The sequence below is a fragment of the Oxyura jamaicensis genome, chromosome Z, assembly GCF_011077185.1.
Source record: "Oxyura jamaicensis isolate SHBP4307 breed ruddy duck chromosome Z, BPBGC_Ojam_1.0, whole genome shotgun sequence".
NCBI classification, from domain to species: Eukaryota; Metazoa; Chordata; class Aves; order Anseriformes; family Anatidae; genus Oxyura; species Oxyura jamaicensis.
In genome coordinates this window covers 234402-260115 of record NC_048926.1, presented here as the reverse complement: position 1 = coordinate 260115, position 25714 = coordinate 234402, and the positions used below count along the sequence as shown (strand labels likewise).

The 25714-nt window shown below is 40.5% G+C and overlaps 1 protein-coding gene across 3 annotated transcripts in view; it reads right to left on the bottom strand.

Annotated features, from left to right (window-relative positions):
* The window catches only part of ALPK2 (alpha kinase 2), a 79751-nt gene that overhangs the window by 30910 nt on the left and 23127 nt on the right, over positions 1-25714 (bottom strand). Inside the window, exons 8-12 of one of the 3 annotated variants that reach the window (XM_035310093.1) lie at positions 22060-22334; positions 21848-21936; positions 18363-18580; positions 14591-14639; positions 2045-2247 (exon numbers count right to left, since the gene is read on the bottom strand). In XM_035310093.1, coding sequence (XP_035165984.1) covers positions 2175-2247; positions 14591-14639; positions 18363-18580; positions 21848-21936; positions 22060-22334 — 704 coding nt within the window. In that variant the 3' untranslated portion in view covers positions 2045-2174. Of the gene's footprint in view, positions 1-2044; positions 2248-6349; positions 7503-14590; positions 14640-18362; positions 18581-21847; positions 21937-22059; positions 22335-25714 lie in introns of those variants that run through there. The other 2 variants (XM_035310092.1, XR_004746191.1) reach the window with 2 other exon arrangements.

Here is a 25714-nt window from a genome sequence, read left to right as displayed (position 1 = left end):
GCTGATGTGACATGCTTGCACCCTCTGGCTCTCATGGACAGGCATGGAAGGGAAAGCTTCACTTAGCTGGAAAGTCTTGTTGAATCCTGAAGTCATTGAATCCTGAAGCTTGTCTACTGAATGCCCCTAACAACAGGTCATGGTGGCCCGTCTTGAACACTAGGCTGCTGCTGAAGTCCACTTTGGTGGAAGAAAAGACTGTTTTCATTTCCACATTCATAGACTTGATCACTTTCTTGCTGGCACATACAATAGCATCACTAACTTTGGGGGATTTTTTTTAGCACAAATTTAGACACACAAGGCATCTGTAGCATTAAAACTAACAAGGGACATTGTTCTGCACTGTTGCAAAACAAGCTACTTCAGTCATTCATCAACATAGCCAGAATCCAGCAGCAACAGAAAGGCTCCCAAAGCCAGCATTCTGCTGTCCAAGACTTGCTAAGTCAAAGTAAAAAGAGGAAAATCCCTCCCCTCCCTCATTATGCCTGCTACCTAGGAAGCTTGTACCAGTATTGCTTGCCCTTCTCCTGATTACTGGTACAGCAACTTTTCTTATTTGAAGAACATCTTAAGCTCTTTCTCTCTTCCTACTCAGAAAACGTGTGCTGCTTGTCTGAGCACAATACCCATATTATATCAACAGAAAGAGTAGGAGATTAGGTGTTTCATTTTGGACTAGTTCTACAATTTGCAGTGTCTCCAATGTCTCCACAGCTTATTCCACATCATTCATTCTTTTAGAGATGCAAAACATTTATCACTGCTGATACTACACTGGTGGAATGGCAGTACAGGCTCTCTACGTTCCACTTGTAATATTACTAAGGAAATCCATTTAAAATATTTGGTCAAACATCTATGTGTGCAAACAGTTCCTACCTTACCCTAGTGCTCTGTGCCAGTAGCCAGCAGTACAGATTAATCCTCTCTCCCTATTATTACTACTGTGCTCTTAAAACTCAAAAATAAAAAGTTATTTATTGAGGCTTTTATTATAGAGCGACATGACCTTCACAACACCCACACAAGTTTCTTTAAAGTTTCTTTAAGAAGGAAAGAAAAAAGTTTCTTTAAGAGGAAAGAAAAAAAAAAGAAATGAAGATATAACAAAGATGTATTTCTGCAATTCACTATTAGGTTATGTGAGGTTAAGTGGCAGGAGTTATTTTGAAAAGTTCCCCCAGTACAAATTGCATGTGATTTTCTCTTAGTATTTGGTTTATAAGGACTCGATTGGGAAACATACTTTTTTCTAATGGTGTCCTCTATTTTGCATCTACTTCAAGTGGATAAACAATAGAGGCACAGCATTTGAAATGAACCTACTGCCTTCAAAAATTGTGGAGGCCTAAGGCCAAGCAATTTGTAAAGCTAGTGTGTGCATAAGGGCTGGGATTACTTAACAAAGTGCTGCAGTGATTTATTCATCCAAGACTAGCCATTCATAGATTCAGATCCCGAAACTTAGCAGTCTGGCTTTTTTAATTTTGAAACTTGGAATGAAGAATAATGTAACTTTTATGGCAAGGACCTATCTTCTTGCACAGATTAAAAAATGTTACTGTCGTTTTGGTTAAAAGTTTCTCAAATCTCCACTCTTACAGAAAAGACTCCAGATATATCTCCCCATATTTCAGGACAAGGCTGACCGTTTTCCATACCCAATGACTTTATCCTTGTGGGTAGGATTGCTATTAAGATCTAAAGCTGACACCGTAATCTGCAGCTGATTCCAGCAGCTCTGCACTGGTTTTCAAAAGCCCAAACTCTGCTGCCTTTCCGAATCCATTCAGGACTGATGTACTCTGATTCAGTCATTGTCACCTTTGAGCACTTCTGACCACTCGAAAAATTTTCAAAAGTCTCAAGGCTCAATTTCAAAAGGGGACGAGACAGACAATTTCAAATGTGCAATGAGGCTTTAAGTATACCACATACTTTGTGGAAAAAAAAAAAGAAAAAAAGAAAGATCTACTTATATGCCTAATATTTTGCAGATGTGGACCCATACTCTGAAATCCTCTTGGTGTTCTTGAAAATGTTTCCTCTGCAGCTTAGCTATTTTTTAACGTTCTTAAATCCAGGAAAGAACAGGTAAAATTCTCAGTTTATTTATAGGGACACATACCTCTAAAAACTCAGTATCTCTATGACATTCATGTGATGAATTATTTTTGAAGAAGAAACATCCTGTAGAAGCTTTGTTGGCCCTCCATTCTTGAGTGTTTTGTCATTGTTAGTCTGTGTAACAGAAGTTAAATCACAAAGCATTAGTGTTTCAGTCTAAACTAGAGCAAAGCCCTATGAAGAGCATAACATTTTAAAATTGCTATTAGGGATACAATGCAATTTATCTATTCTGTATGTGCTTAGGAATACCAATTAAAATAATAACACAACTGCTAAGAACAAGAATTACTCTGTAAATGCTCCTTAAAAAACAGGTTCTAGTTTCTGCCTTGCTGATATATCTGTTGGGACTGGAATACAAATTCATTTGACTTGCTTACAAACAGTGCTTTGTTTTCATTATGTAGAAGACAAAAAACAGAATTTGGCTCAGATTAAAACATTGTCTGTAAAACAGATAGCTCTTTCTCGCGTTCACCTCAATGGGCCATTAAATCTAGAGCCCAATGCGAATGCTGTTTACCCTACTGCCAGCTATGACTTTTCTGCTTGTCGTTTTGCAGACAGCCAGTTGATGCATATTAGTAACACAGGTACAGCAAGGTAAAACCATAGTTCTACAAGGTCAACCTTTCGTGTGCCATTGAAGTCAATTGACATTAATAGGACCAAACCTTGTCCTCCCAGTCCTGTTTCATGGTCCAGACCTTTGTACAAAGTTGAGATCACATGCACTCAGTTTTCATTCTTTTCAAATAGCATTTTCAACTACTCCCTGGTACCAGATATATATGTGTGTTCTATAACAGCAAGACTAAGGTGAATAGAGTGCCTAATTATCATTCTACAAAGACAGCAAATATCAATAAAGTCTTTTTAAAGTCTTTTTTTTTCCTTTTCTTTTCAAAAATCTGATGTGGAAATTCAGAGACAGCCAGACAACCGGTCCATTAATCACTATTTCCCATCTGTTTCCAATGTGCACACTGGAGTTCTCTCAGTATCACTACCAAACTATATAAATTTTAAACTTTTCATGTTGTGACCCAGAAGTGTCAGTCAGGAACTGGGGATGTTTTTGAGGGACCTGTAAATACAAGGTATTGCTGCCACTCTCTTCCCACCTGTCAGACAAACCAGACACAGGTGGGCTGAACAACAGACAGCTGAGCAAGTGTGAAACAGAACAGGGCAGCAAGGAAACAAATAAAAGGCAAAGACTCAATTCTCTCCTTCCTTTGGATATGCTGAAGAGCAATGACCTGTGAGTACTATGATAGAGCAAAGTTTTAAAACTTGTTGAGATGGCTTTAAACTGAGATAATCATTTAAGCATTTTCTACTTCTGGTAGCCATTAATGTATAATTATTTCAATGTAATTGCACATGTAACTGAACTCAAGGGCAATGACTGAATTTTAACAGCACCGTGTGCATTATTATAACTGAAGCTTTTGGTCTACTACGAAAAGAAAAAAAAGAGTGCTCTAAAACAGTGTATTTCTAAGTTTTCCTATAGTATTTCCTAAGTTTCCTATAGAATGGTTTGGGCCAGAAGGGACCATAAAGATCTTCTAATTCCAACCCCCTTGCCACAGGCAAAGCCCTATCCAACCTGGCCTTAAACACTTTCAGGGATGGTGTAACCTGCTCCAGCACCTCCCCACCCTTAGAGTAAAGAATTTCTTCCGGATGTCTAATCTAAATCCACCCTCTTGTAGTTGAAAACCATTACTCCTTGTGCTATCACGACACTCCCTGACAGAGTCCCTTTCCTGCTTTTTTGTAGGCACGCTTTAGGCACTGAAAGGTTGCAACGAGGTCTTTCTGGAGCCTTATCTTCTCCAGGCTGAACACCCCCAGCTCCCTCAGCCCCTCTTTGTAGGAGAGGTGTGCTCCAGCCCCTTGATCATCTTTGTGGACTCCTCTGGACTCACTCTGCTATGTCCATGTCCTTCTCGTGCTGGGGGCCCCAGAGCTGTACACAGTGCTCTAGGTGGGGTCTCACAGGAAGTGAAGGGGTCTCATCAGTACTGAAGGCACCAGGTAAATGCAGCATGGTGATGTTTTTAGGCAGGCATAAAATACCAACAAAACTAATTCTCTGAGGTTGCAATGGGAGGCTGGTTTCTTAATGCCCTTTCTCCTAGATACCAGGAATATCAGCAAGCAGAACACTTCAGAGGGGAAACAGGAGCAAACTTCCTTCCCAAAGATGAACAAGCATGAGCTGGCTACTTTAGAAAGCTAGGGAATCGTTTTTCAGCTCCTACATGAAAGACAGGAAAGGGTACTTCAGGTAAAGTAAGGGTGGCCTGCAAACACATCTGTGCACACACAGCATCTGGATCAGGCAGTAATATTTGAGTGAGCCTTTTCCATTTACAGGACAGCATGGGGGAATTCAAGTTCCACAGCTAGGTCAGGCCTCTCTTCTGGTTTTATGCAGGCTTCTTACAGTGTTTCCTGGCTCTGACATATAAGCAGCCTCCTAAACTGGATGGCTTACACTGTCCAGCACACAACTGAATGTATGGATACTGAAGAACTGGAAAGACTTGTGGAAGACCCTCCTTCCCCCTTTGGTACTCCTCATTGATGGAAAGTTGTCTGGAGCAAAGCTCTTGCTCAAAACCTCTCCCACCATGACAGAAAGGGAAGGGCTACCCTACGTAGGCTACCCCGTAGTTGTTGACCTAAAAGCATGGTCCCCCAGGCTGGGTGTCTCAGCTTCGTGCTAACTGCCTGGCACTGACATGCATGCCCCTGGCTGACCCAGTGGTTCCAGCTGGAACACAGCAGGGCTCCTGGTATGCCCCATCCCCAGCAGCTTCTCTTCCCTACCAAAGCTAGCCAGAACTGCAAGAAGCAATCAGGATCACAGTGCAGAATTCCAGACACAAGTAAGTGATGCACTGATTGCTGTCAGATGGCAGTGGAAAGTAGCTTGCTGCTATCCTCATCGCTAGGTGCACTCTGGCCATACACAGTCTCATGCCCTCACAGGCACTGGCTTCCAGCTGAGAGAGGGAGGTGGGTAAACTCAGACTGGGTCCTGGTCTGAACAATGGAGAAGCCAGAGCAACGGGATGTCCCTGGGAACATCTCTTCCCCACAGGACAGCTGGTGCCAATAAGACCATTTGCCTCATCTGAGCCATCCCCCCCCCCTCTGACTGCTGCACTTGGTAACTCCTTCAGAAATTCTGCTCTGTGCCCTCTTCTACCTCCAGTTCCTCGTGATACTTCAGATTCTCTAGAGCAGCACAGCACTGTCATTCACTTTTATTTTGAAATGAATGAATCCCCTTCCTCAGCACAATGAAATTGTTTTGCCAAGGTTTTATTCTCAGTGTTTTGTCCCAGCCTTCAGTCACACTCTCCTAAGTTCCCACCTTTCTTTAGCATTTTCTATTTAAAAACTCATCTTTCAAATAGTCTTCCATATATTTTGTTTCAGATTTTACTACAATACCACTCAAAGTTCTGCAGTGCTGTTTTGTAGCTGGTCTCCTCTGCCTAAGTTAATAGAAAATGAATAAAAATTCAAATGTTTCATAACTGCCCTGAAGAACTACATCCCACGTAACACTGGGAGGTTAAAATGCAGATGTTTGTCTGACAGTCTCTGCTTCCTTTACTCTGAATGTAGAGGAACAGGCATTTCTTTACACTGTTAATCTAACCTATTTTAGGTGTTTGCTTTTCAGGTGGCCTGTACCTTGCTCTAAATTGTATTGACAAGACCTTAATTAATTGTAAAGGGAGCACAGGATGACAAGTCTAAACGTTTACATCTAAACTGTAGTCAGGTAGGTTTCTTCTCCTAGTGTCAACTGCTCCCCATCAGTTTCTTTCTTATTTAGCACCCACTGCTTATTGATACAAAGTAGAACTAGTTTGAGAAGATTTTTATCTTCCTCAGCACTGATGGGACTCTTGCACTCCAGGCTTCCATACAGATAATGGGTTCCCAGCACCACTGTTATTTGGTAGTCACATAGGGATAAGAAGTCTGACAACGTTTGGTATTTGTATTCTAAGTGTAGGCACTGCAGGTTGGGTTTTCAGCTGGTGATGCCCAGTACACTTGCTGCAGTCCTGACATGCACAGTTCCCTCCTTTGGCTGCAAATCTCCACATAAGCTGCACTTCCACGTAAGGGAGCACAGTATATTTTCCCAGTTCTGGCCCTGTCCAGGCATTCTGGATAGATTGTGACTCCTTAGCAGCATGCTGGCCCAAGGTACCTTTCATGTTCCTTCAGAAACAACTCTCACATAAAAGACCTCGTACTTATTTGAGTTGAAAATGTTTCAAGGTATTGAAATATTCTCTTTCTGTAATGGCTTATTTCAGATGCTAGCTGTTTGGCAACATGCAGGCTTCAAGCCTCTATCTTACAATAGGACTGGTGCAAGTGCAAAAGGATTGTGCCACAGGGTTAACTGTAGAGTTAAAGAAGCTTTCCTGGGAAGCAAGGAATTCTATGGAGAATCACACATTGTCCATTTTTAAGTTGATGACATCACTTTGTGAGAAACTTAAAGATCCTAGCCATCTTTATGTGGGACAGAAGGCACAAATATCCAATTGTGTATGACTGTCTTGTATTGAAAGACATATAAGTAGAGAAAAATATTATCAGAATAGGAATATAGCAGTACTACAACATGCAAAGATCTGGGAGAGAAAACAACTTTTCCAGAGCAGCCTGACCAACAATAATGTGCAAAACTTTTACTAAGTGGCATCTTAAATATTTTGATGTTTACACTGCAGCTGAACCCACAGTCTCACAGGCACAGACACACAGAAAGGAAGATGTTCTCCAGCAACCCATGGTGCACTCAGAGGCCATGATTCAAAGTGTACAGTTACCAATACATAGAAGGGTTGTAAAACAGTCCAGGCAGATGGCTTAATTTATCTTCAAAACCTTGCCCTATTGTTAAATCTCAGGTACCTATGCCATAGAATCAGCTCCTTTTTTTGCTGCTGGCATCAGCATCAGGATGACTTCAAAATAACGTCATTAGTAAAAGACCAACATTATCCTCCCATCAGAGCCTTCGTGCCTATCACTATTACATATCCTCAAGAGAAGTTTTCACAAGATGGGACAGTGCTACTTAATGCTCCGAAGATATGAAGTCTCTAGGTTCTCTTGCTTTCTTGGGCACTGTGTTCTTAATAGTCGGTGAGTTTGGTAGAGTTTTGCTTTTCGTGGATGTTGGTTTCCTCTGTTTTTGATGAGTGGATCGGAGAGATTTCAGCCCCAGCATCTCACAGTACTTATTGCACTGGTGGAGGGCTCTGAACTGCTCAATGAAGGAAATGGAGCAGTTGCCTTTAAAACCTTTGTATCTGTAGCAACAAAGAAAAAAAAAACAAAGCCAAATGGGATTTCAAGATTAACTTTCAGCACAGGGGAGGCAGAGTATGACTGTTGACTCAAAAGCAACCTGACAATATTAAGCAAGTCTCTTCCACCCATGCTGTTTTGAGAAGCACTAACTCTTTCACAGATAAGCAAAGTGAGCCATTAAGATGTGAAAGAAACCAGGTAATAAGCAGTGACAGAAGACAGAAAAGGGCTGAAAGGGCTTAGCTCTGCGGCCTGGCTATTCTTTTTCATTTTCTTTCATTGGCAACATCATTGTCTGCTGGTTAACTTTTCCTCGGCAATATACAAATGAAATCCATTATACATCATTCTCTATAAACAGTGTTTTTGACTACCAGGTAGACAGGGTTGCAGTAGGAGGTGTTGTCAGAACTGGAGGCTGTTTTCATCCAAGCATGTAAATATAACTTCTCTGCTATGCTTTTCCCTCACTCAGGATTTGACTACAAGATCTCATGGAGCCAAGCCTCTTGGGGAAGAACGATGTAAGGAGGATTCCTCAAGAATGCAACCTCATCCAGCCTTCACAGTTCTCAAGCCACCAACTATCTCCCATTGCTACCTCTCCCTTCTTCAGCAGGCTAGAAAAACCAGGGATTAGACAGAGCACATACTTCCCTCTTCTGGTTGCTGTCTTTCCTTCTGGTACTTGCTTTTTAAGCTGTATCAGCATTTCAAAGGCTGCAGCAGCTTTTTAAAAGCTGCACCTGCTTTTTGAAGGAGTCATTTTTGGCCAGAATGACAAGGCAGAAAAGAGAAAAAACACCAGGGTGCTCTTCTTGTCTGGTAATCTTAATAAGCTCATCTTCTACCCTATTCTCTTGGTTCACTGGATGTACAAAGTCCTCAGATGTATATTGTGAGTTATCACTGCACAAAACAAACAACAAGAATTTAGCACTGAAATTAACACCACATGATCCCTGTACAGCATTCCAGAGAACTTATTTTCTCATGCAGATTGCACAGTGTTAAAGAAAATACTGTTGCTCTGAGACACTCAAACTCTTTTAGATGGATAAACATTTTTATTGCAACACATTTTGCCAAATTTTCTCCTAAAAAAAGAATGGTGCCAGTGATGAAAATATAATGAAATTCCTTATAAAAAAAGGGGGGGGATGATATGTCTCCACATCTGCCTGGCACAGAAGTGCTGCCTGATGCCCCATCCCTGGAAGTGCCCAAGGCCAGGCTGGAAAAGGCTTTAAGCAAGCTAATCTAGTGGGAGGTGTCCCTGCCCATGGTAGGGGGCTTGGACCTCTTTGAGGTCCTTTCCAGCCCAAACCATTCTATGACTCTATGACTGTACTGGAGGCTCCGTAAGAGAAGGAAGTGTTCTCTTGCTTCTCTGGGGAAGTAATAGACTTCAGACCTTACACTGGAGCTCCTTTACTACAGCCATCAGCAGAACATAATTTTCCCAGACAAACCTGACTGTGCTCAGGAAGAAAATCTTATCAAGCATTGATGGTGACTCCAGAAACTACTCAGAGCAGAGCAATACGCTGCCAGCAAATGGCAATAACTTAGATGGAAGTATTCTGATTAATTTACCACGACTATTCAATGAACCATTGGATCTTTCCAGTGAGTGCCAGTGGCAACAAATAATACAAACAGCTGTTGTTACAACACCTTGCACAGTCATGGTGTGTCACTGCTGGATGCTGCAGCAGCACGCGTAACACAGATGCAGCTGCCAATTACCTATCTGAGCAGATAAGGAGCTCTGTGAAGGCTTTGGGTAGCATCTGTTTACTCTGGTATCTGAAGTTCTCCATTTCTGCTGCAAGACTGATTAAGAGCCTTCATTTCTCCTGCAGTTTGTGTAGGTATTTTCTGCTGAGCTGGCAGAAATATTAATGATAAAGAATCTTCAGGGCTAGCAGTTCAGTAAGAAGTTTCACTGCAGGGGATAATGGTTATTTTAATTTGTGGATGCACCACACACTGTCTTGGTCTCATTTGTTTTTCTTTGGTGGCCATTTTATTGCAGCTAAAGGAAATCTCTTCGTGGGGTTTTCTCCCTCACAGAAAGCTCAAGTGCTATAAAATTCTGACAACATTCTTTTATTCATTTATTTGTGGAAATAATCTTGGCATGAAAAAGTTGAGCAAAAATATCCCACTTTTCTCATGAAATAAACAGAAGTCCGTCCAAATTGCTTTCCCATCTGTATTTAGTATTTGTCACTTCCTCTATGTCTTTGAAGGAATGTCTGGACAAAGAGCAGTAAGGTAGATTTTGCTCATACGATACTATAAGAGACACTTTAAATGAACAACTGAATAACTAACTTTAGAATTCAACAAATATTACCAATATTTTTGGTAAAAGAGGTAAGAACATAAATATATTGTGAACAAGGGACAGAACATTTATATTAAAAACATCGTTTCACTAGCTTTACTCCTAAATAGTCATCTTCATTTCCCTTCTCTTAGAATAACAGATTTGCATGTGATCTTGTGGCTACAGATGGGGCCTAGGTAACACTCTCTGTCCATTTTGGAAGCTGAGAGGCATGACTGAGCCTAGCTTGGCTCCGCAGCATGCAAACAGCTCCAATTCTTACAGTGGGCCATAGGAAACTAATCTAGAGATGTGAGACCAAAGCTTTGCATCTGAGATCTCCCAGCTGCTTGCTGCTTGTTAGTCACTGATTCCACACAGCCCTCCCTGGATCCTTCCAGACTGCATCATTTTTCTGTACAGGCATAATGAACACAGCCCTGTTGTAATTTGGCAGGACTTGTGAGCTTAATTCAAACCACTCCGTGCTGTTATAGCTTCTGGTATGTGTAATAGGGAGAAGGTCTGCATTAGTGAATGTCTTCCAAATTGCATGGTCCATATTGCTCTCACATGTTCTGCATTCAGTAACACCAGCCTACTGACTATTTCGAGCCATGAAAAATAGGTCTCCTGTTTTACACAACTTTCTCTCTTAATTCACTGACTGGATGACTGGTGAACAAAACATGGACAGAATTCCAGCTCTCAAAGCTGGCAACTGCGGTCCAGCCCAGACCAAATTCTCCTTAAATGTGAAGGGTGACTGCTGAATTTGTCCCCTGGCTTGAACTCCCCAATGCCTGTCACTGCCATGTTGGGTCAAGCCAAACCCATGACTGTCTTGAAACCAGACAGATTTTCAGATCCACTCCTGGCAAACAGCACTCCTGTTCATCATCATGACTGCGGGTCACTCTGTTTCTGTTTCCTTCACCTTTTTGTCCACCATTCTTGGATAAATACCTGGACAATTTGCACAGCTGCTAAACTGGTTCACTGCCCACACTTAAAAGCCAGTCACCAGGTTGTACTATTTTTGTACATGTTCACCAAAGAATGTACTAAATATCTTATTTAAAGGAGTATTTCCTGACTCTAGTGCACCCCAGTGGCTACTTCAAAAAAATACTTTCCAGGCTTTCCTGATTCTAGTTAGGCTTCACCTTCTATTGACAGAAACTGTATTGCAGCTACTTCACTGCACTGGATAAACCACATTTTGCTTGTCGGTTCTTTTGCTTTCCTATTCACTGGTAAAACAGCCCTAAAGGATAAAAGATCAGAATTATGCTGAACGATGTTAACTGTTGAAAACATCAATCTCTCCACATGAAAGAAGAGAAAGATAAAGACAAAGGATACATAAATACTCATTCAGAAATCTTTGTTCAGACCTGGAATATGAGTCTGAACCAAAAAATAAAAATAAAAAATTAATGGCAATGAGAAATGCTGAATATAGGTTTGAAATTTTAATATATGCTGTTTATTATGCATGGTTAACAAGAAGCACTGGGGGAAAAATAATGACCATGAATGATTCATGACAGTTGCCATATTTGCTTCTGCAAAGCCATCAATAACAGTTTGCATCATGACATTAGATTATTTGTCAGCTTGACTACACTATGAGCACAGAGACGGGAAGGGGGGCGATTTTTTTTCAGTTTCTATTTTCTCTGGATCACAAGTTTAATTTTAGAGTGAAATTAGAATTGTGTTTAATTTCCATCCCTAGAAGAAACAATACGATTTTGTTTACGTTCACCAAGGATCACAAAGCATTTCCCAAGGATATTTTTGTTTTGCCTTGATGTAATCAGTATATGCTTAGAGAACTGGAGGACCTAACTGTCATCAGTGAGGTCATAACCTCTGCAAGGAGTGGTTGATGGGGATTTGTATAGGCAATAGCAACTAAAAGTCAGCTTTATGTCTTCTCTAACAATACTGTTAAAAACAACAGAATTGCACTGTAAGTTCTGGTTAAGTATGACTATGTATGTTCTCCCCGACATGTAAGATATAAAATCTCTCACTAGCATGGTTGTACACTACCAAAGGTAGCAATAACCTGTACTACAGATGAATTCTCTGTACTTGTTTTTCCCATCCAGGTTCATTGAATTAAAAATCAAATGGCAGATTATTAATGCAGCGGTGTCCTTTCTGGGAAAGGAGTGTGAAAGAAAGATACAGGACCAGAAATTATTTTTTTGTCTTGTAGCAATATCATTAGCTATATCTCAGACAAAGCAATAGTCAATATTTTTAAGAGGTTGTACATGAAGGGAATTCACTTGTATATGACTGAGATGATCCTTACTACAGCTTGCATTGTATATTTGTTTTCGCACTTCACCTTCCTCTTCCTTAGTCCAATATGTGTTTTTATATGAATAATTGCCCATAGGGAACTGGATTACATCAACTGAAGCCTTTCTATAAATCTCCTGATTCCAGAGAACAGTATTGTCCAAATAAAATTTTTATGACTTCTTTGTTTTACAACAGGATGATGCAACTTCATTTCAAGTGATATTTCAACTGACTTCACTTCGGATCTACAGCTGAAAGAGTAAACCAATGTAAGTTTTGAAGGGATGCCAGCCTGCAAATGTTAAGGATTTTCCCAGAATATTCTGTGGTCAAATTTTTAATAATCTAAAAGATGTTGTGAGGGATTTTCTGCCATAACATGCGTATATAGACAAGTTCCGTTTCAGTATAAGGACTGAGTACATGTGATTGCATCTGTTTTCTTCTATCAGTTTCTCAAGGAAGAGTAAGAATTTAAAGCACCTGTCACACACATTTACCCAGAAAGCTGTGTAGGGTGCCAGGAAACAGAATGGTGACAATACAACACAGCCAAGTGTGTGTGTTGGGAGAAGAATAACATATAGTCATTGGAGAAAGAATGTGATTACAGAAAACCCTGCTGGAAGGAGTACCTTTTTCTGGTGAAAAATTCTGTAGCCATTATGACTAAAGGGTTGGATCACTGAATGATCCAGGATAACTTCAAAGTGATAACACAAACTACATGACTATAGTATGCGTTAAATCTCTGGATCTCACTGCAACATGTACTATCAGGGAAGACAGTATAGCATATTTAAGGTAAGAGGTGAGCCTCTGAATAAAAAAATACTAACCAGAATGCTTTTCATACTCTTTGTTTCTCCCAAGAGGGAGATCTGGGAAACAGGCAAACCTGTGGGGCAGGCAAACTTGGGGAACAGTCATGGTGCTCTTGTTGCAATACAAGAGATGGGATAGATGGTGGTGACCATCCTTCTCCACAGTGGTAAATGCTGCATCCAGATTCTTCCCTCTGTACAGGAAAGAGCTGCCACTGGCCAGCATTTCAGGCAATAGTATAGATAAAGTGGACTACAGTAGGACCATGGCTATTTTGCTGCCCCGTCCCTTTCCAGCAGACAGCTGATTCGGATGGCTACCTTCACTGCCTATTTCTGTCAGTGGCTCTGTTTATCTGTGATATGATCAGAAGCTTTAATTAACAGAAACTTAAGGGAAGTGAAAGAAAGTTAGAACATTAATGGCCTACATCTTTATACCTATGCTTAAATCTTCCCAAAAACTCTGAAGCTATTACAAAACTACTAGGAAATGGACCTCCTTAAGTATTATGAAAAGATAATTTGTTATAGCTTAGAATTATTGCCTTTGAGAGAGAGGGGGAAGACGTACCAGAAAATCTCTTAACACTCTTCCTACCAGATAAGCGGTCTATACAAAGCTAAATAGACATCTTCCTTCCACCCATGCATCTGACAAGAACACAAGCTCAAGAAAAGTTAATGGTCACTGCCTACTACGGACTCGATATTCCTTTTGGGTCCCTTGCAACTCAGAATAATCTGTTCTGCTTTGCTATAGGCAGAAAAACTCAATTCTAAGTTGAAAACAGAGCCTCTGTAAATGCTTGTTTTGGAAATACATATTCTAAAGCATTGGCACTTTTGCTAGCTGCAAGAGGGATTTTAGCTTCGTTCCCTTACATAGTCCCTGCACCATCCCTTTAATTTCCTTGCAAAAAGGGCAATACAGACTTTGACCCCTTTCAGGGCAACTCCTTCTCTAGATCCCACAGTCCTGTGGCAGATTTTCTCTCTTCTTCCAGTGGAAGAGAGAAAGGGGAAAGTGGTCACTTCAGCTACTGGCAGCAGGATTTAGTAGTTGGGCTAGGTATATATAAGAACTTGTATATGTATTGGCTGGGGCAGGTGCTAGAGAATGCAAGCTCTGGCTCCAACAGCATGTTGGAATCAGAAACATTCCTCTGTGGTCAGAAGCTCTGGACAGCACAAACAACAGGTTTCACTGTACCCCAGGCTGGAGCCAGTGTTGGCCCTGCTTTTTCAGCCTTACCTTCCTCCAGCTGACTTACTACGTAGCCTGTTTGTCAGTCAGCTGAGACCTTGATTTCATTCTTGAGAAGCCCCGTGAATAAGCCTATTTTAACAGAGGCATAAAACAAAAGCAAAGCCCAATCTACAGTGTAGATCCATCCCCTTAAACAACACAAATGTGTTTCCCATATAGAAGGATTCCCGTAAACATGAACAAAAAGAGGAGTTTAAAAGAGTCTAATGAGTACTGCTTTCTTCCAAAGTTAAAGCAAGAATAAATTTCCAATGGCCCTCCCGCAAAATATTTACACTGTGCGGAGGTTGATGCATAAAGCAAAACCACGTTGTAGAGAAGCAATTTTTCACTCACCCTTTGGCCAGTGTTGCTATGCCAACATCAGTTAACTTCATTCCTACACCTACAAGACATCAAGGAAACAGAGAGTTTGTGTTACATTAGAATTTCTGCAATATTTTCAGATTCAAAAAAAGCCATATGTAGAAGCCTTAAGTATTATTTACTGATTTTTTTTTTCATTTTAACTATTTGTCAGCGTTTTTTGAACATTTTAAATTACTCCCATTAGAACCAGTATGTTTGTGCTCTGTATCACTAGGAATTTCTGGAAGTAAACCTCATTACAGTAATTTACAGATAGCAAAGTGACAAAGAGAGCATAACTTATTTCCTGTCTGGATAGTCACTGCCGGGGGGGATACACTTTCATGACTGCATTTTAAGAAAGATTTAAAATCTTTAGTTATGCACCTGCCATGGGATGCCTATAATTATTTATGGGTTTATGTTTTTGGTGCTTTGCAAACTTGCACCACAGTGTTTATCAGTAAGAATTTCACATTTGCTTTGCTAATCAACCTGGTCAGTCAACCTTGTTTTTACTTTTTGGATGAGAAAGCCCAAATCCCTTTCTACTTCAGTGTTTCCAAAACTTTTTTTTTTTTTTTTCATCCTGTCCCTTTGTTGACTTCTTTATAGGGAGAAAAAAAAAAAAAAAAAAAAAAAAAAAAACAGTTCTGTAGTATGCATTTTGTCTGTACAGGAAAACAATGGTCTCAAGACCATTTTCCTTGGAGAACACTCTTAGAAATCTCAACTGGCATGCCTGAAAAATGCAGCCAAATATTCAAATGACAGGATGACCATAGAGGAAGGTTGTTTCTCTTCAACAGCAGCAGGTACATTGTCCTTTTTTGGCAACAATAATTGTACAGGTTCAGATACCATTTCTGTCATCTTCCTTCCCTCAGGCTAGGATGTTTTTCTTTCTTCTCCCTTTTAATTATTTCAGGGGCCTGGTTTAGATGTTGCTGATTCCTGCTTTCCCATGTTAAACAATATGGGAAGTTTTTTAAGATTCCATATTTCTTTAGCCAGCATCTGCCTTTCTCTGTTTCAAATTTGCATATGCATATTGTGTTGGATACAGGCCCAGCATATGAGCAGGGAGAGGGAGTCACACCAATAGGAGCATAAGGGCTGCATTTAATGTACGTGAGGAGTGCACTTCTTCACTGTTCTTTTTTGGAAGGAAACTGCTTTTTCAAAACCAGCCAGGACCCAAATGTGGAGCAGTTGTTAAGTATTTAAATATAAGAAAAAGAGAACGAGTAGGATGTTATTAAAAACAGAAATCTTTAAACCACAAGGCATTTCATTAATGTCTGGGAGGTGAGGTAATAAGCCAGATGACTCATATGGAATATTCTGATTTACTGAGAAGACATGTGGAAGGCCAACTCTCCCATCAAGAGTGTAACATTTTTTTTCCCTTTTCCAAATTATTTTCTTACAATATAAGCTAGGTAAAAATTCCCTTTCTCTGCTGACTAGATAAATGTCATACTACTGCATAGGCCAATACATGTTTGCTGCTGCTACCACAGTAGGGAATTCACGCATTTTTTTCTGTTCCCTAGGGTAACACACACACACAGAAATACAATGCACTCAAAAGAGGCTAGAAAAGTAAATATCGTTTCTCTCTCTCATATTTTTCACTCTGACCTGCATGAGATTCTTTATAATAGCACATGCTATTTGAACTGTCTGAAAAATCTACACTTGTATTACTTCTCTGTTTGCTTTGCCAAAGGCACTTGCAAAGAATAAATCTCAGTGCCTAAATGATACTGAAAAAGATTTCAGTGAAAATACATCTGATGTCCCCATTTAATAATTTGTCTGCCTCCTCTGGCACTATAGTAGCTTAAACTGCCATTTGAAGAATTATGAAAAGTTTTGTATGGCAGTTTGTTTTTAATCTTGAGGGATGGTTTTCATAAAACTAATCTTGTAGTTATTGTTATGTAGTTGTGTTGCTGTGATGCCTGAGTCCACACACAGCCCTATATCCTTACTGTGGCAGTCATTACATAAACATTCACTGAAAATTCCAGTTATGAGACATTCTTGTTTGCGTAACAGATTCAGACTGAGCGTTGCTCCCAACTTCTTGCTGCTAAATGGCTCAAACAGTAACATGCCGATGGAGAGGGAATCACAGAGTGGCACACTACTTCTTCAGTAAGGCACAAACAAGGATGCCAAGGGCTGTGGGAGGTTACGGCACTTAAAACTTTTTAATCACGGAATCACAGTATGGTTGAGGTTAGAACAGACCTCTGAAGATCATCTAGTCCAATCTCCCTGCCAAGCAGGATCACCTAGAGCACATTGCGCGGGATGGCATCCAGGCAGGTTTTCAATATCCCCAGAGAAGGACACTCCACAACCTCTCTGGGCAGCCTGTTCCAGTGCTCTGCCACCCTCATTTTTTTCATAATCCCTGCCTGCAGTCAGGAGGGACTAAATTCATCTTAGATGTAGCCCTTACATTTAAGTGGGTCCTTCCTGTTGTTCACAGGAATTACACAGCTGAAATGTGATGAGTCCCATAGGATTTTGTCCATAAGAAGGTGGAAAGGAATGTGAAAGAGGGAAGCACAGCTGGTGAAGGAAGAGGTAGAGCCTCAGAGGCTGGGAAGATCTCCAAAAAAAAAAAAAAAAAAAAAAAAAAGGAAAAAAAGAGAGTGCTAAAATCATTAAAATTGCACTACAGAAACTGATTAATCTTATCAAAAACAAAGTAGATGAAATGCATTAAACTATTATAAGTAAAATTCACCTTCTTGCAGAGGATAAATGCCAGTCTGATGCATGACTTAAGTCTTATTGAGATATATTACGAATACAACAGCCTCGATAGTATTTTACTGTGGGATCGCTGGAACTTTTGGCAATGTTCAACAAGAGTCAGGTTGTATCTTTGTATCTCATACTGCTAGAGAGCATACTTAGGATTTTCATGCTCCAAACGGTCACTTCCTTTTCACCTTTGGTATGCTGCTGTTTCTGCAAAAGCTCATAATGATGCCTATAGAAAAAAGCACTTCAGTTCATACATAAGACATCTATTGCACAGCACATGCTGTTCCCGATCGGGTTGTGATGTACATTAACAATTTAGCCCTATGCTGCAGAATGCTCTCTAGTGCACTTGGAAGGCTCCTGAATTCCTGGTAAGATCATCCAAGAAGGCCAAACCAAACGGTTGAGAGAGACAAACTCCTGGAGCTCCTGGTGTGAGGGGTAAACAACATATCATGTATGGGATTAACAAGACATGGGATTTAAGAGTATTGGCCATCTATTCATGGGAGAGAGTGATGGCATGCATACACAGCTCCATGAAACATGATCCAGAGTTGCCAAACGAACAGTCTCAAGCCATAAATACACTCTGAGTAGCAGAAAGCAGATTTGTCAGATTGGACACAAGATAAACCACACAGGAATACTGCTTCTGCATACAGCCTGCGTAAGGCAACCCTGTAGTGTAGTCTAAAATCTCCCAAGCAAAACCTGTTTGCAGTATGCACACCTACATGCAAAGATGCCCTAACCATGTTATCAGCTGTGGGCCAGGGTACTGTCCCTGAGTACTGTCCAGGGTACTGGAGACTGCCCATTACAAGGTTATAGGAGGAGCACATTCAGCATTGTCAATAGGCCACAGAGTGCCAAGAATAACATTGCTCAGAAGTAAGTCCCTGAAAGCCCTGAAGCTGTGGGGTCTGACAATGAGCACAGCCATTTTATTGTTCCCCCTCAGACAACTCACCTTGCAGGTCAGTGACAAGCAAGTTCCCATTGGTTTTCTCATACACCCAGTGCTGGAAGGTGCAGCACTTCTGGCCAGCCTCTGAGTCTCTCCTCAGGAAATTGACTTCCTTGCCATCCCTGACAGAGTATTTCACAAATTCCCCTATCAGCTCTTCCTCCACTGTTGCATAGGGGATGTTATTAGCAGGGCGATGAACAAGAAAAATAGGAATGATCCTGAAATGAAAGAGTGAAAAATAATAAAACACACTGAGCTCTGGCAAGGAAAGAGTAAGAAATAGACAAATTAGCCAGTGATCTCAGAGAGTAAATGAATGGCAACCAAGTCTAGACCAAACCAGGAGATCCAGATACGATTCAGATTTTCTAGGTAGTTTTAGAAAATAATCACACCTCATTTTGGTGTATCATTACTTTAGCTACTCAGTCTGACTGATGTATGACTCAGTCTTCCCAAGGTGTTAATTAAGCACCCGTAAAATTGATCCACTCCAGAAAGAGCTTTGCCCAAGTCCTGCATAACTGGAAGATTTCTGACAGGAGATTTCTAAAACCTGTCATAGTCAAAAATAGCAAACATTAATAATAATGAAAATAACAGCAACTACTTTACCAAACAGTAAGAAGAAACGAGGAAGGTTCTGGAGAGATCATCAGATTCACAAGGCAAATCAGCACCTTTGAAAATCTAGAATCTTAGGATTTTGAGGCTTTGGCAAAGTTTGGATTTAGGCCAGAAAACTTCAGCAAGTTCTGTATGAAGTTTTCAGGAAATTGTAAACTTCACAAAATTTGTCTAATTTTTTTAACCTAGAAATCAAAATAGTTTAGCCAGAAAGACAATGAAATCTAAGCTCGGTCCATTTATATCTAAAGATGAACCATACCAAATACCAAATAAAACATTGCTTGGAGTTTCAGGGTCTTCCCAGAGAGAAAGACTGAATATAAAGTGAGAAAGACAATAGGCTGGAAGGAAGAAGTATCTATTCCACTGGCAACATGAACTTCTTGGTTGCCAGAGCTCCTGCGATCTGGAGAAGCAGAGTGGTACCTTACCTCACAGATAGACTACTTCTGCTTGTGATTACACGGGGATAACTCGGCATTTTCACTAGGCAGCATTCTAATATTACAGTATAAATCTCCAAAATTAAAACCTTAGAAGTATGCAAAAAAGTGTCATCAGTGTATATCAGAGTGGAATTTAATACTGCTTTGAGGTAATTTCGGAAAGCAGAACTCCACTGTGCAAGTATCATAAGCAATCTTAAAACCATTCTCTTTCTCCCTCCTGTCTTTTTATAGGTGTCTAGCTGCCAGCGTGCTGCTCATTGTAGGGCAGTGCTTTCTCTATCCTTTTCCCACTTTTATAGTCAAATGTGCATAGATAGGCTAAGGCTGTAGCTTTAAAGCCTACTCTGGAGAATGCAGATGACATTTCTCTTGCTCTATTTCCCTTATAAAATGCTCCTTTAAATACAAGTTTGCTCTGACAAGGACGAGCAAGAAGAAAGGAATCAAGCCTCGAAATTTTGATATCAAAAAGCAAACCAAAACATGTATGTGCACATCATCTCTTTTCTCTCCTAGCTGCTGTCTTCCAGCCAATTATTTAGAATAATGCAACCAGATCTAGCCTTCCGTGTGCTTGCTATTTATACGAGACGTCTAGTTTTTGTAGAGTGCATACTCTCTCTCTCATATTAAAATTAGATGTTATATATCCCACACCTAGAGAAATCTCTAAAAAATAAATTTTACCAGGAACAATATGTTTCCAGAAAAGAGGCTGACCTGCACAAATATTTTCGCTTAAAGATTTCGCTGCCATCTCCATCACTATTTCTAATGCCACAGATGTTGCTTTAAGGAACCTTTCCAGAGGCTGCATTTTAAGTAGTGCTGAAATTACTTTTTTTTTGAGAAACCTTTGTGGAGAAGCAGTTACAGCCATAAGGTTTTCGCTCAAACTTTATTGTATAATTACAAACATACTCACTGAAAAACCCTATGAAACACAGTTCTAAGAATATAGCTTCCTTTATAATGCTTACGTAACAGCTTCATTTTTTGCTCTGGTCTGCTTTTTTCCCTCAGAAACCCAGTATCATCACACTGACAGTTTTATCTAAGAGCTGCAAAGAAAATAAAACTGCCATGCCGAGCATGCACACTACACACAAAGTATCCAAATGGAATTGGTCCAGCCTTCCTCTTCCCTTTCGGCGCTGTGTGAAATGGCTGCCACTGTGAATAGCATGGATATAAATTATCCTATTTAGTAAAGACGGGAAAATAAGTTGCAGTATGAAAACTGCACACTATCTGATTAGTAAAGGCTTAGCTTTTCGCAGTTCAAGTCAGGGCATTAAAATGTTTTATTTAACTGTCTGTGGATAGGATCCTCAAGCCAATTGACTTGATTTTTTTTATGGACACTGCTGAGAACAGAGCTCTGATTTTTTTTTCAGTAAATCATTGCAGCTTAGCAGATCTTGTATCATCTACAAGGAGATGCAGATATAGCCCGCTGTCGAGCATGTAGGTCTTATCCTTGAAACAAGGCAGATGGAATGTCAACCATCCACTGCAGTTTCAACTCTACACAGTAGCTTGACACTGCAACAGCAAATCCTTTGAAAAAGTTCTATTGCCTTATCTGCAAGGTGTCATCTCCCAGCTTCAGGGGCAGAGATGATTCTGTACACATATTTGGGAAATGGAAAATTTCTGATATGAAATAGACTATTCTGCAGGAAAATCTAGAATCAGAGTTGAGCTTTTCTGGCTTAACTACAAGATGGTAGATTTAGATTACATACGTATTAGGAAGAATTTTTTTCTATGAGGGTGGTGAGGCACTGGGCACAGTTTGCCCAGAGCGGCTGTGGGTGCCCCATCCCCAGAAGTGTTCAAGGCCAGGTTGGATGGGGCTTTGGGCAACTTGATCTAGTGGGATGTGTCCCTGCCCTCAGCAGAGAGCATTGGAGATAAATGATCTTTAGAGGTCCCCTCCAACCTAAACCATTCTGTGACTCCATGACAAGCCTCATTTTATGCAGAAAACTTGCTAAACAAGTAACTTCATACCAGCTACAGAGTGATCACAATTTCTCCCAAGATTTCATTTTTAATGGAAAGTTGGAAGGTCTGACTTATTCCCTACTGCTGTTACTAGATGATACTAATAGTATTATATTATCCACCAACATGACTAATTTCCTCTAAATTTACATTATAAACAGGCCTTTTACTCCTAGATCTCTGCTACTTACTGTCTCTACTCCTTATCTTTTCTCTAAAGGAAAGGGAATCTCTCATGCCACCTGGATACACAGTATTATTTACTGAGTCATGACTTCAAATGTTCACAGGACTCTTCTTTCTTCTTTAGAAATCATTCCCAGCAATTGGTGGGCAACTGTGGCACAGGACTGTGTGGCAGACATACACATATGTGTGCGTATGCATGGTACTCACTCTGGTACTTCTCCAAAGCCTTCCAAAGGTTCAGCTTCAGCTGCATATATCTTTGCATACTCTCTTGCTGTATTTTGGACATAGCATTCCTATATTACAAAGAGATATCCATATGGAATATTATTCAAAACATTTAATAGGTCAGCTGTTTGAATATTTCCAAGACAGCTTTTCCCCACAATTCTTACTTGCAAAGGACTGAGGAACCTTACCTGCAGTGCTAGTTTGTAGTTCTTTTGAACTAGATCATCCTTACTCTTGGTCCCATATGTGATAGCATTGTGCACTTTGAGAACGCAGGGATGGCCAGGGCTGAACACTGGCACCAGGCCTTGCATCACTTTACTTCGGAAAGCTTTCCGATGCATGCCCTCACCAAAGTGAAATTCTTCTGTAGCTATTATTCCGTGCAGGTTCCCACCAAAATAACTGTCACTGATGAAATCTTCTCTGAACATGAGCTGCATGAATTCAATTTCTTCCACACCTAAAACACAATGCCACTTTGTTCTACACATCTGTCTGCAGTCACAGGGAAAGGGGTGGACATGGGAGGATGAATGTATCTCTCCATAGAGGATTAAAGAGTGTGCTCTATGGAAGCAGAACACGTCCTCACTTGTGCTAATATGAGGTTGGGACATTGCTCCTCTAAACATAGCTTGTTGTCTCTATTGTCTAAAGCTAGCATGGAGAAAGGGGGCAGCTTAGTTTCATAAGGCGAGAATACAGGAAGTAGCACAAAAATAAGAGTAAAATATCACAAATCTTTAAAACTATGAGGGTAGTTGTAAACTGAAGCTTCAAATGAGTGTGAAGTAAGTCAAGCTGGCTGAGAACTAAAGAGGCATTGAGAGAATACTGAGATCCTTCCAACTCTGCTTTTTTGGGAAGACAGAGACTGTAATAAAGTTAATGTGCAGCGGTGTATGTAGACATGAATTTAAAAGCAGAACTCAGTTCTGTGCTCACTGTGCTCCAAGCACATTCTTCTGAAGCTAGCTTTCCTTTTCTTTTCAGGAAAGCCAGAGGGGGAAAAAAAAAAAAAAAAAAAAAAAAAAAAAGGCTTTTGCTGATACGGCCAGAGCTTGTTTTAACTTTCAGCTTGGAACCTTTTCAGGGAGAGATTCTGTCAACCTGTTCATACAGGCATGAAAGAGGTCTCAGACATTCTCTGGTATGACCATAATGAAAACTTGCCTCTCCTAGTACCAACCACACTCTCTACAGAAGCTCCAGTGCTGAAGACTTTGAAGACTAGCATGCACGACTATTTATTTCTTTACAATCTGGCACACCAAGCACCAAATTAAAAGCAGGGTCATTAGCAAAGGCAGAAGAAAATGAGATATTTATTTCTTACATGATTTTGAATAAGATTTCTATTCTTTCTAAAACTTCTACAGATGACCATGTCAATGTCATTCAGAGAGTAATTGATTTGAGTGATCTTTATATTCAAGAGAAATTGGTACAATAATGCTTGTTTTATTCCTAACCATGGACTTCATCAGTACCACAGAGAACATGAACCAGAAAGCTCCTTAACTCCACCTACAATTCTGTGTTGGTCAGAAGTTATACAGTACTGCTATGTGAGAACACCTGTCTATATTTTAACAAGGAACTAGATGTTTAATTTTATTCTTCAAGAACAAGAATCAGTTGGCTGAATGAACAACCTGACTAATACAATGTGTTCAGATATTGGTTCAAATAAATCAATTTGCAATGCACTGTCTATCTTTAGCTGCAGCCCAGCAAGACATATGCCAAGTGTGATTAAACACAACATAACATATGGGGAAAGCATTCCAAATCTTAATGCCTGTCTGTCTCTTGGAGTAAAGTTACACAGCAGGTGACTTGCAAAGACCATGTGTTCAAACACAACTAGCAAGTTTTTTCTGCCAAAGCAGCTTTCTTTGCACTGTGTGTCTATGTCTCTGTGTACTGTGATGCAATGTTGTTTCACTGTTTACTGTGTACAAAGTGCTAGTGCATCAAATCAGTGGGAAGTTACACAGACAGTCAAGTTCAAATCAGTAGTCTGGAGTGTGCACTCCACCCCCCTGCACAAACCATTCTACCCTACACGAAGGTATTTCACCAATGAAACTCCCATGAATTCACGGGGATTTTATCTTTAATGATATAGCAGAGTTGACTACAAAAAGGAAAAAACAACTAGCAAAAACACAGTGTAGATTAAACAGCTTGAGGGATTCCCACAGTTTCCTACAGAGTAACTGTCCAAATGTCTCTCGTAGTCTGTAGGCCAGTGAAATCTTTGAGGTGTTCTGGTCACTGTGTTTCAGCTTGAAATCTAAAAGGGGTGAGCTCAGCTTCTCTATGATTTAAAGAAATTAAAAAACCAATCACAGGTCTGAATTTTGAGTATTCCTCAGTTCTCTAATGAACTTTCACCTGGACAGTATCAGGCACAGACTTTCCAATATGCACAGTGCATGCCCTGAACCTTCATAAATGCACTGAATCCTCACAAGAATTCAAGCCTGAGTTGTAACTAGCTGCATTCACACCATTCCCCAGAACAATCAGTATTGGTGGAAATCAAACTGTATGGCCTCTTTCAACCTGCACTAGAATTTATATTGCGATGAATTTGTTGTGTGGTTTGGAAATCACTCAGGACCTAGATCAGGACATGAGTATCTCAAACAAACAAAATATTCTTTAAATTGTTTGTCTCCCCTGAAACATGGATTTTTTGTAAGCGTAATGCACCTCATGTAGACAGAGAAAAAGGCTTGTGTGTTCAGAGCTAGCTGAAAATGCAGCAGCTGCTGAAATGCTGCACCCAACTGTGTGTTGAGCACACAGTGATAAATGCAGGGTATTAAATGTGCAGTGCCAGCTGCTTTGAATGCACGGACTTCGTTGCAGGGCCAGGGGACTGTCTTTGAAAAACTGTATTGCAAAACTGTTTCTGGTAGCCCTTGAGCTGCCAGTGTCGCATTCAAAAGCACCTGTAGTTGACACTTCTGAGGAATAATCAAGGGCAATGGAAAGAGACACAACTGCTACACTGGTAACAAAAGGCAGAAAAAGTAAATTGAAGGTGCATTACGGAATGGGATGGGTAATTCAGAGACAGCTGGAATTCTCAGCGAGGTCTCCCAGAGCTCTCTGCTTAGTGAAAGTGTTCAAGAAAGAGAAGAACTTCCACCGGTGTGAGGATCACATCAGGGATTAGACCAGGCAGGCTGCATACACGTGTTGACAGAACAGGCTGATGTCCTTTCAAGACCACCCTCTGAATATTTGAAAAGTCATGGCTGTCAGAAGAAGTCCCTAATGACTGGAGGAAAGCAACCATTGCACTCATCCTCAAAAAAGGCCAAAAGAACAATGCAGAGAACTACACGCTGGTCAGCCTCACTTCAGTCCCTGGAAAAAACAGAGTGAATTGTCTTGGAATATATTTATGAACCATGAAGGAGGAGGAGGAAGATAAGGGTTAAATCCTGCCAGACCAACCATCAGGCAGTCATTCCCTTCTGTTATAAAATGACTGGATCTGTTGAGATGTGAAGAGGAGTGGCTGTCATTTAATTTGACTTTAGCAAGGCTTTTGAAGCTGTCTCACAATATTCTTGTATCCAGTTTAGACAAGTGAATAAGTGTATGAGTAGAAAACTGGTGAGATCATCAGGCTCAGGAAGCAGTGGTTAATGTAACAAGCGGAGTACCACAGGGGTCAAATCTTCACCTTGTCCTCTTTTAACATTTTTGCCAGCGACCTGGAAGAAGCAATGGAGTGGTTGCTCATAAAAGTTGCAGATGATATCAAACTGGGGGCACAGACAACAGGCTCTGGTGCAGGGCTGTCGCTCAGGGGAACCT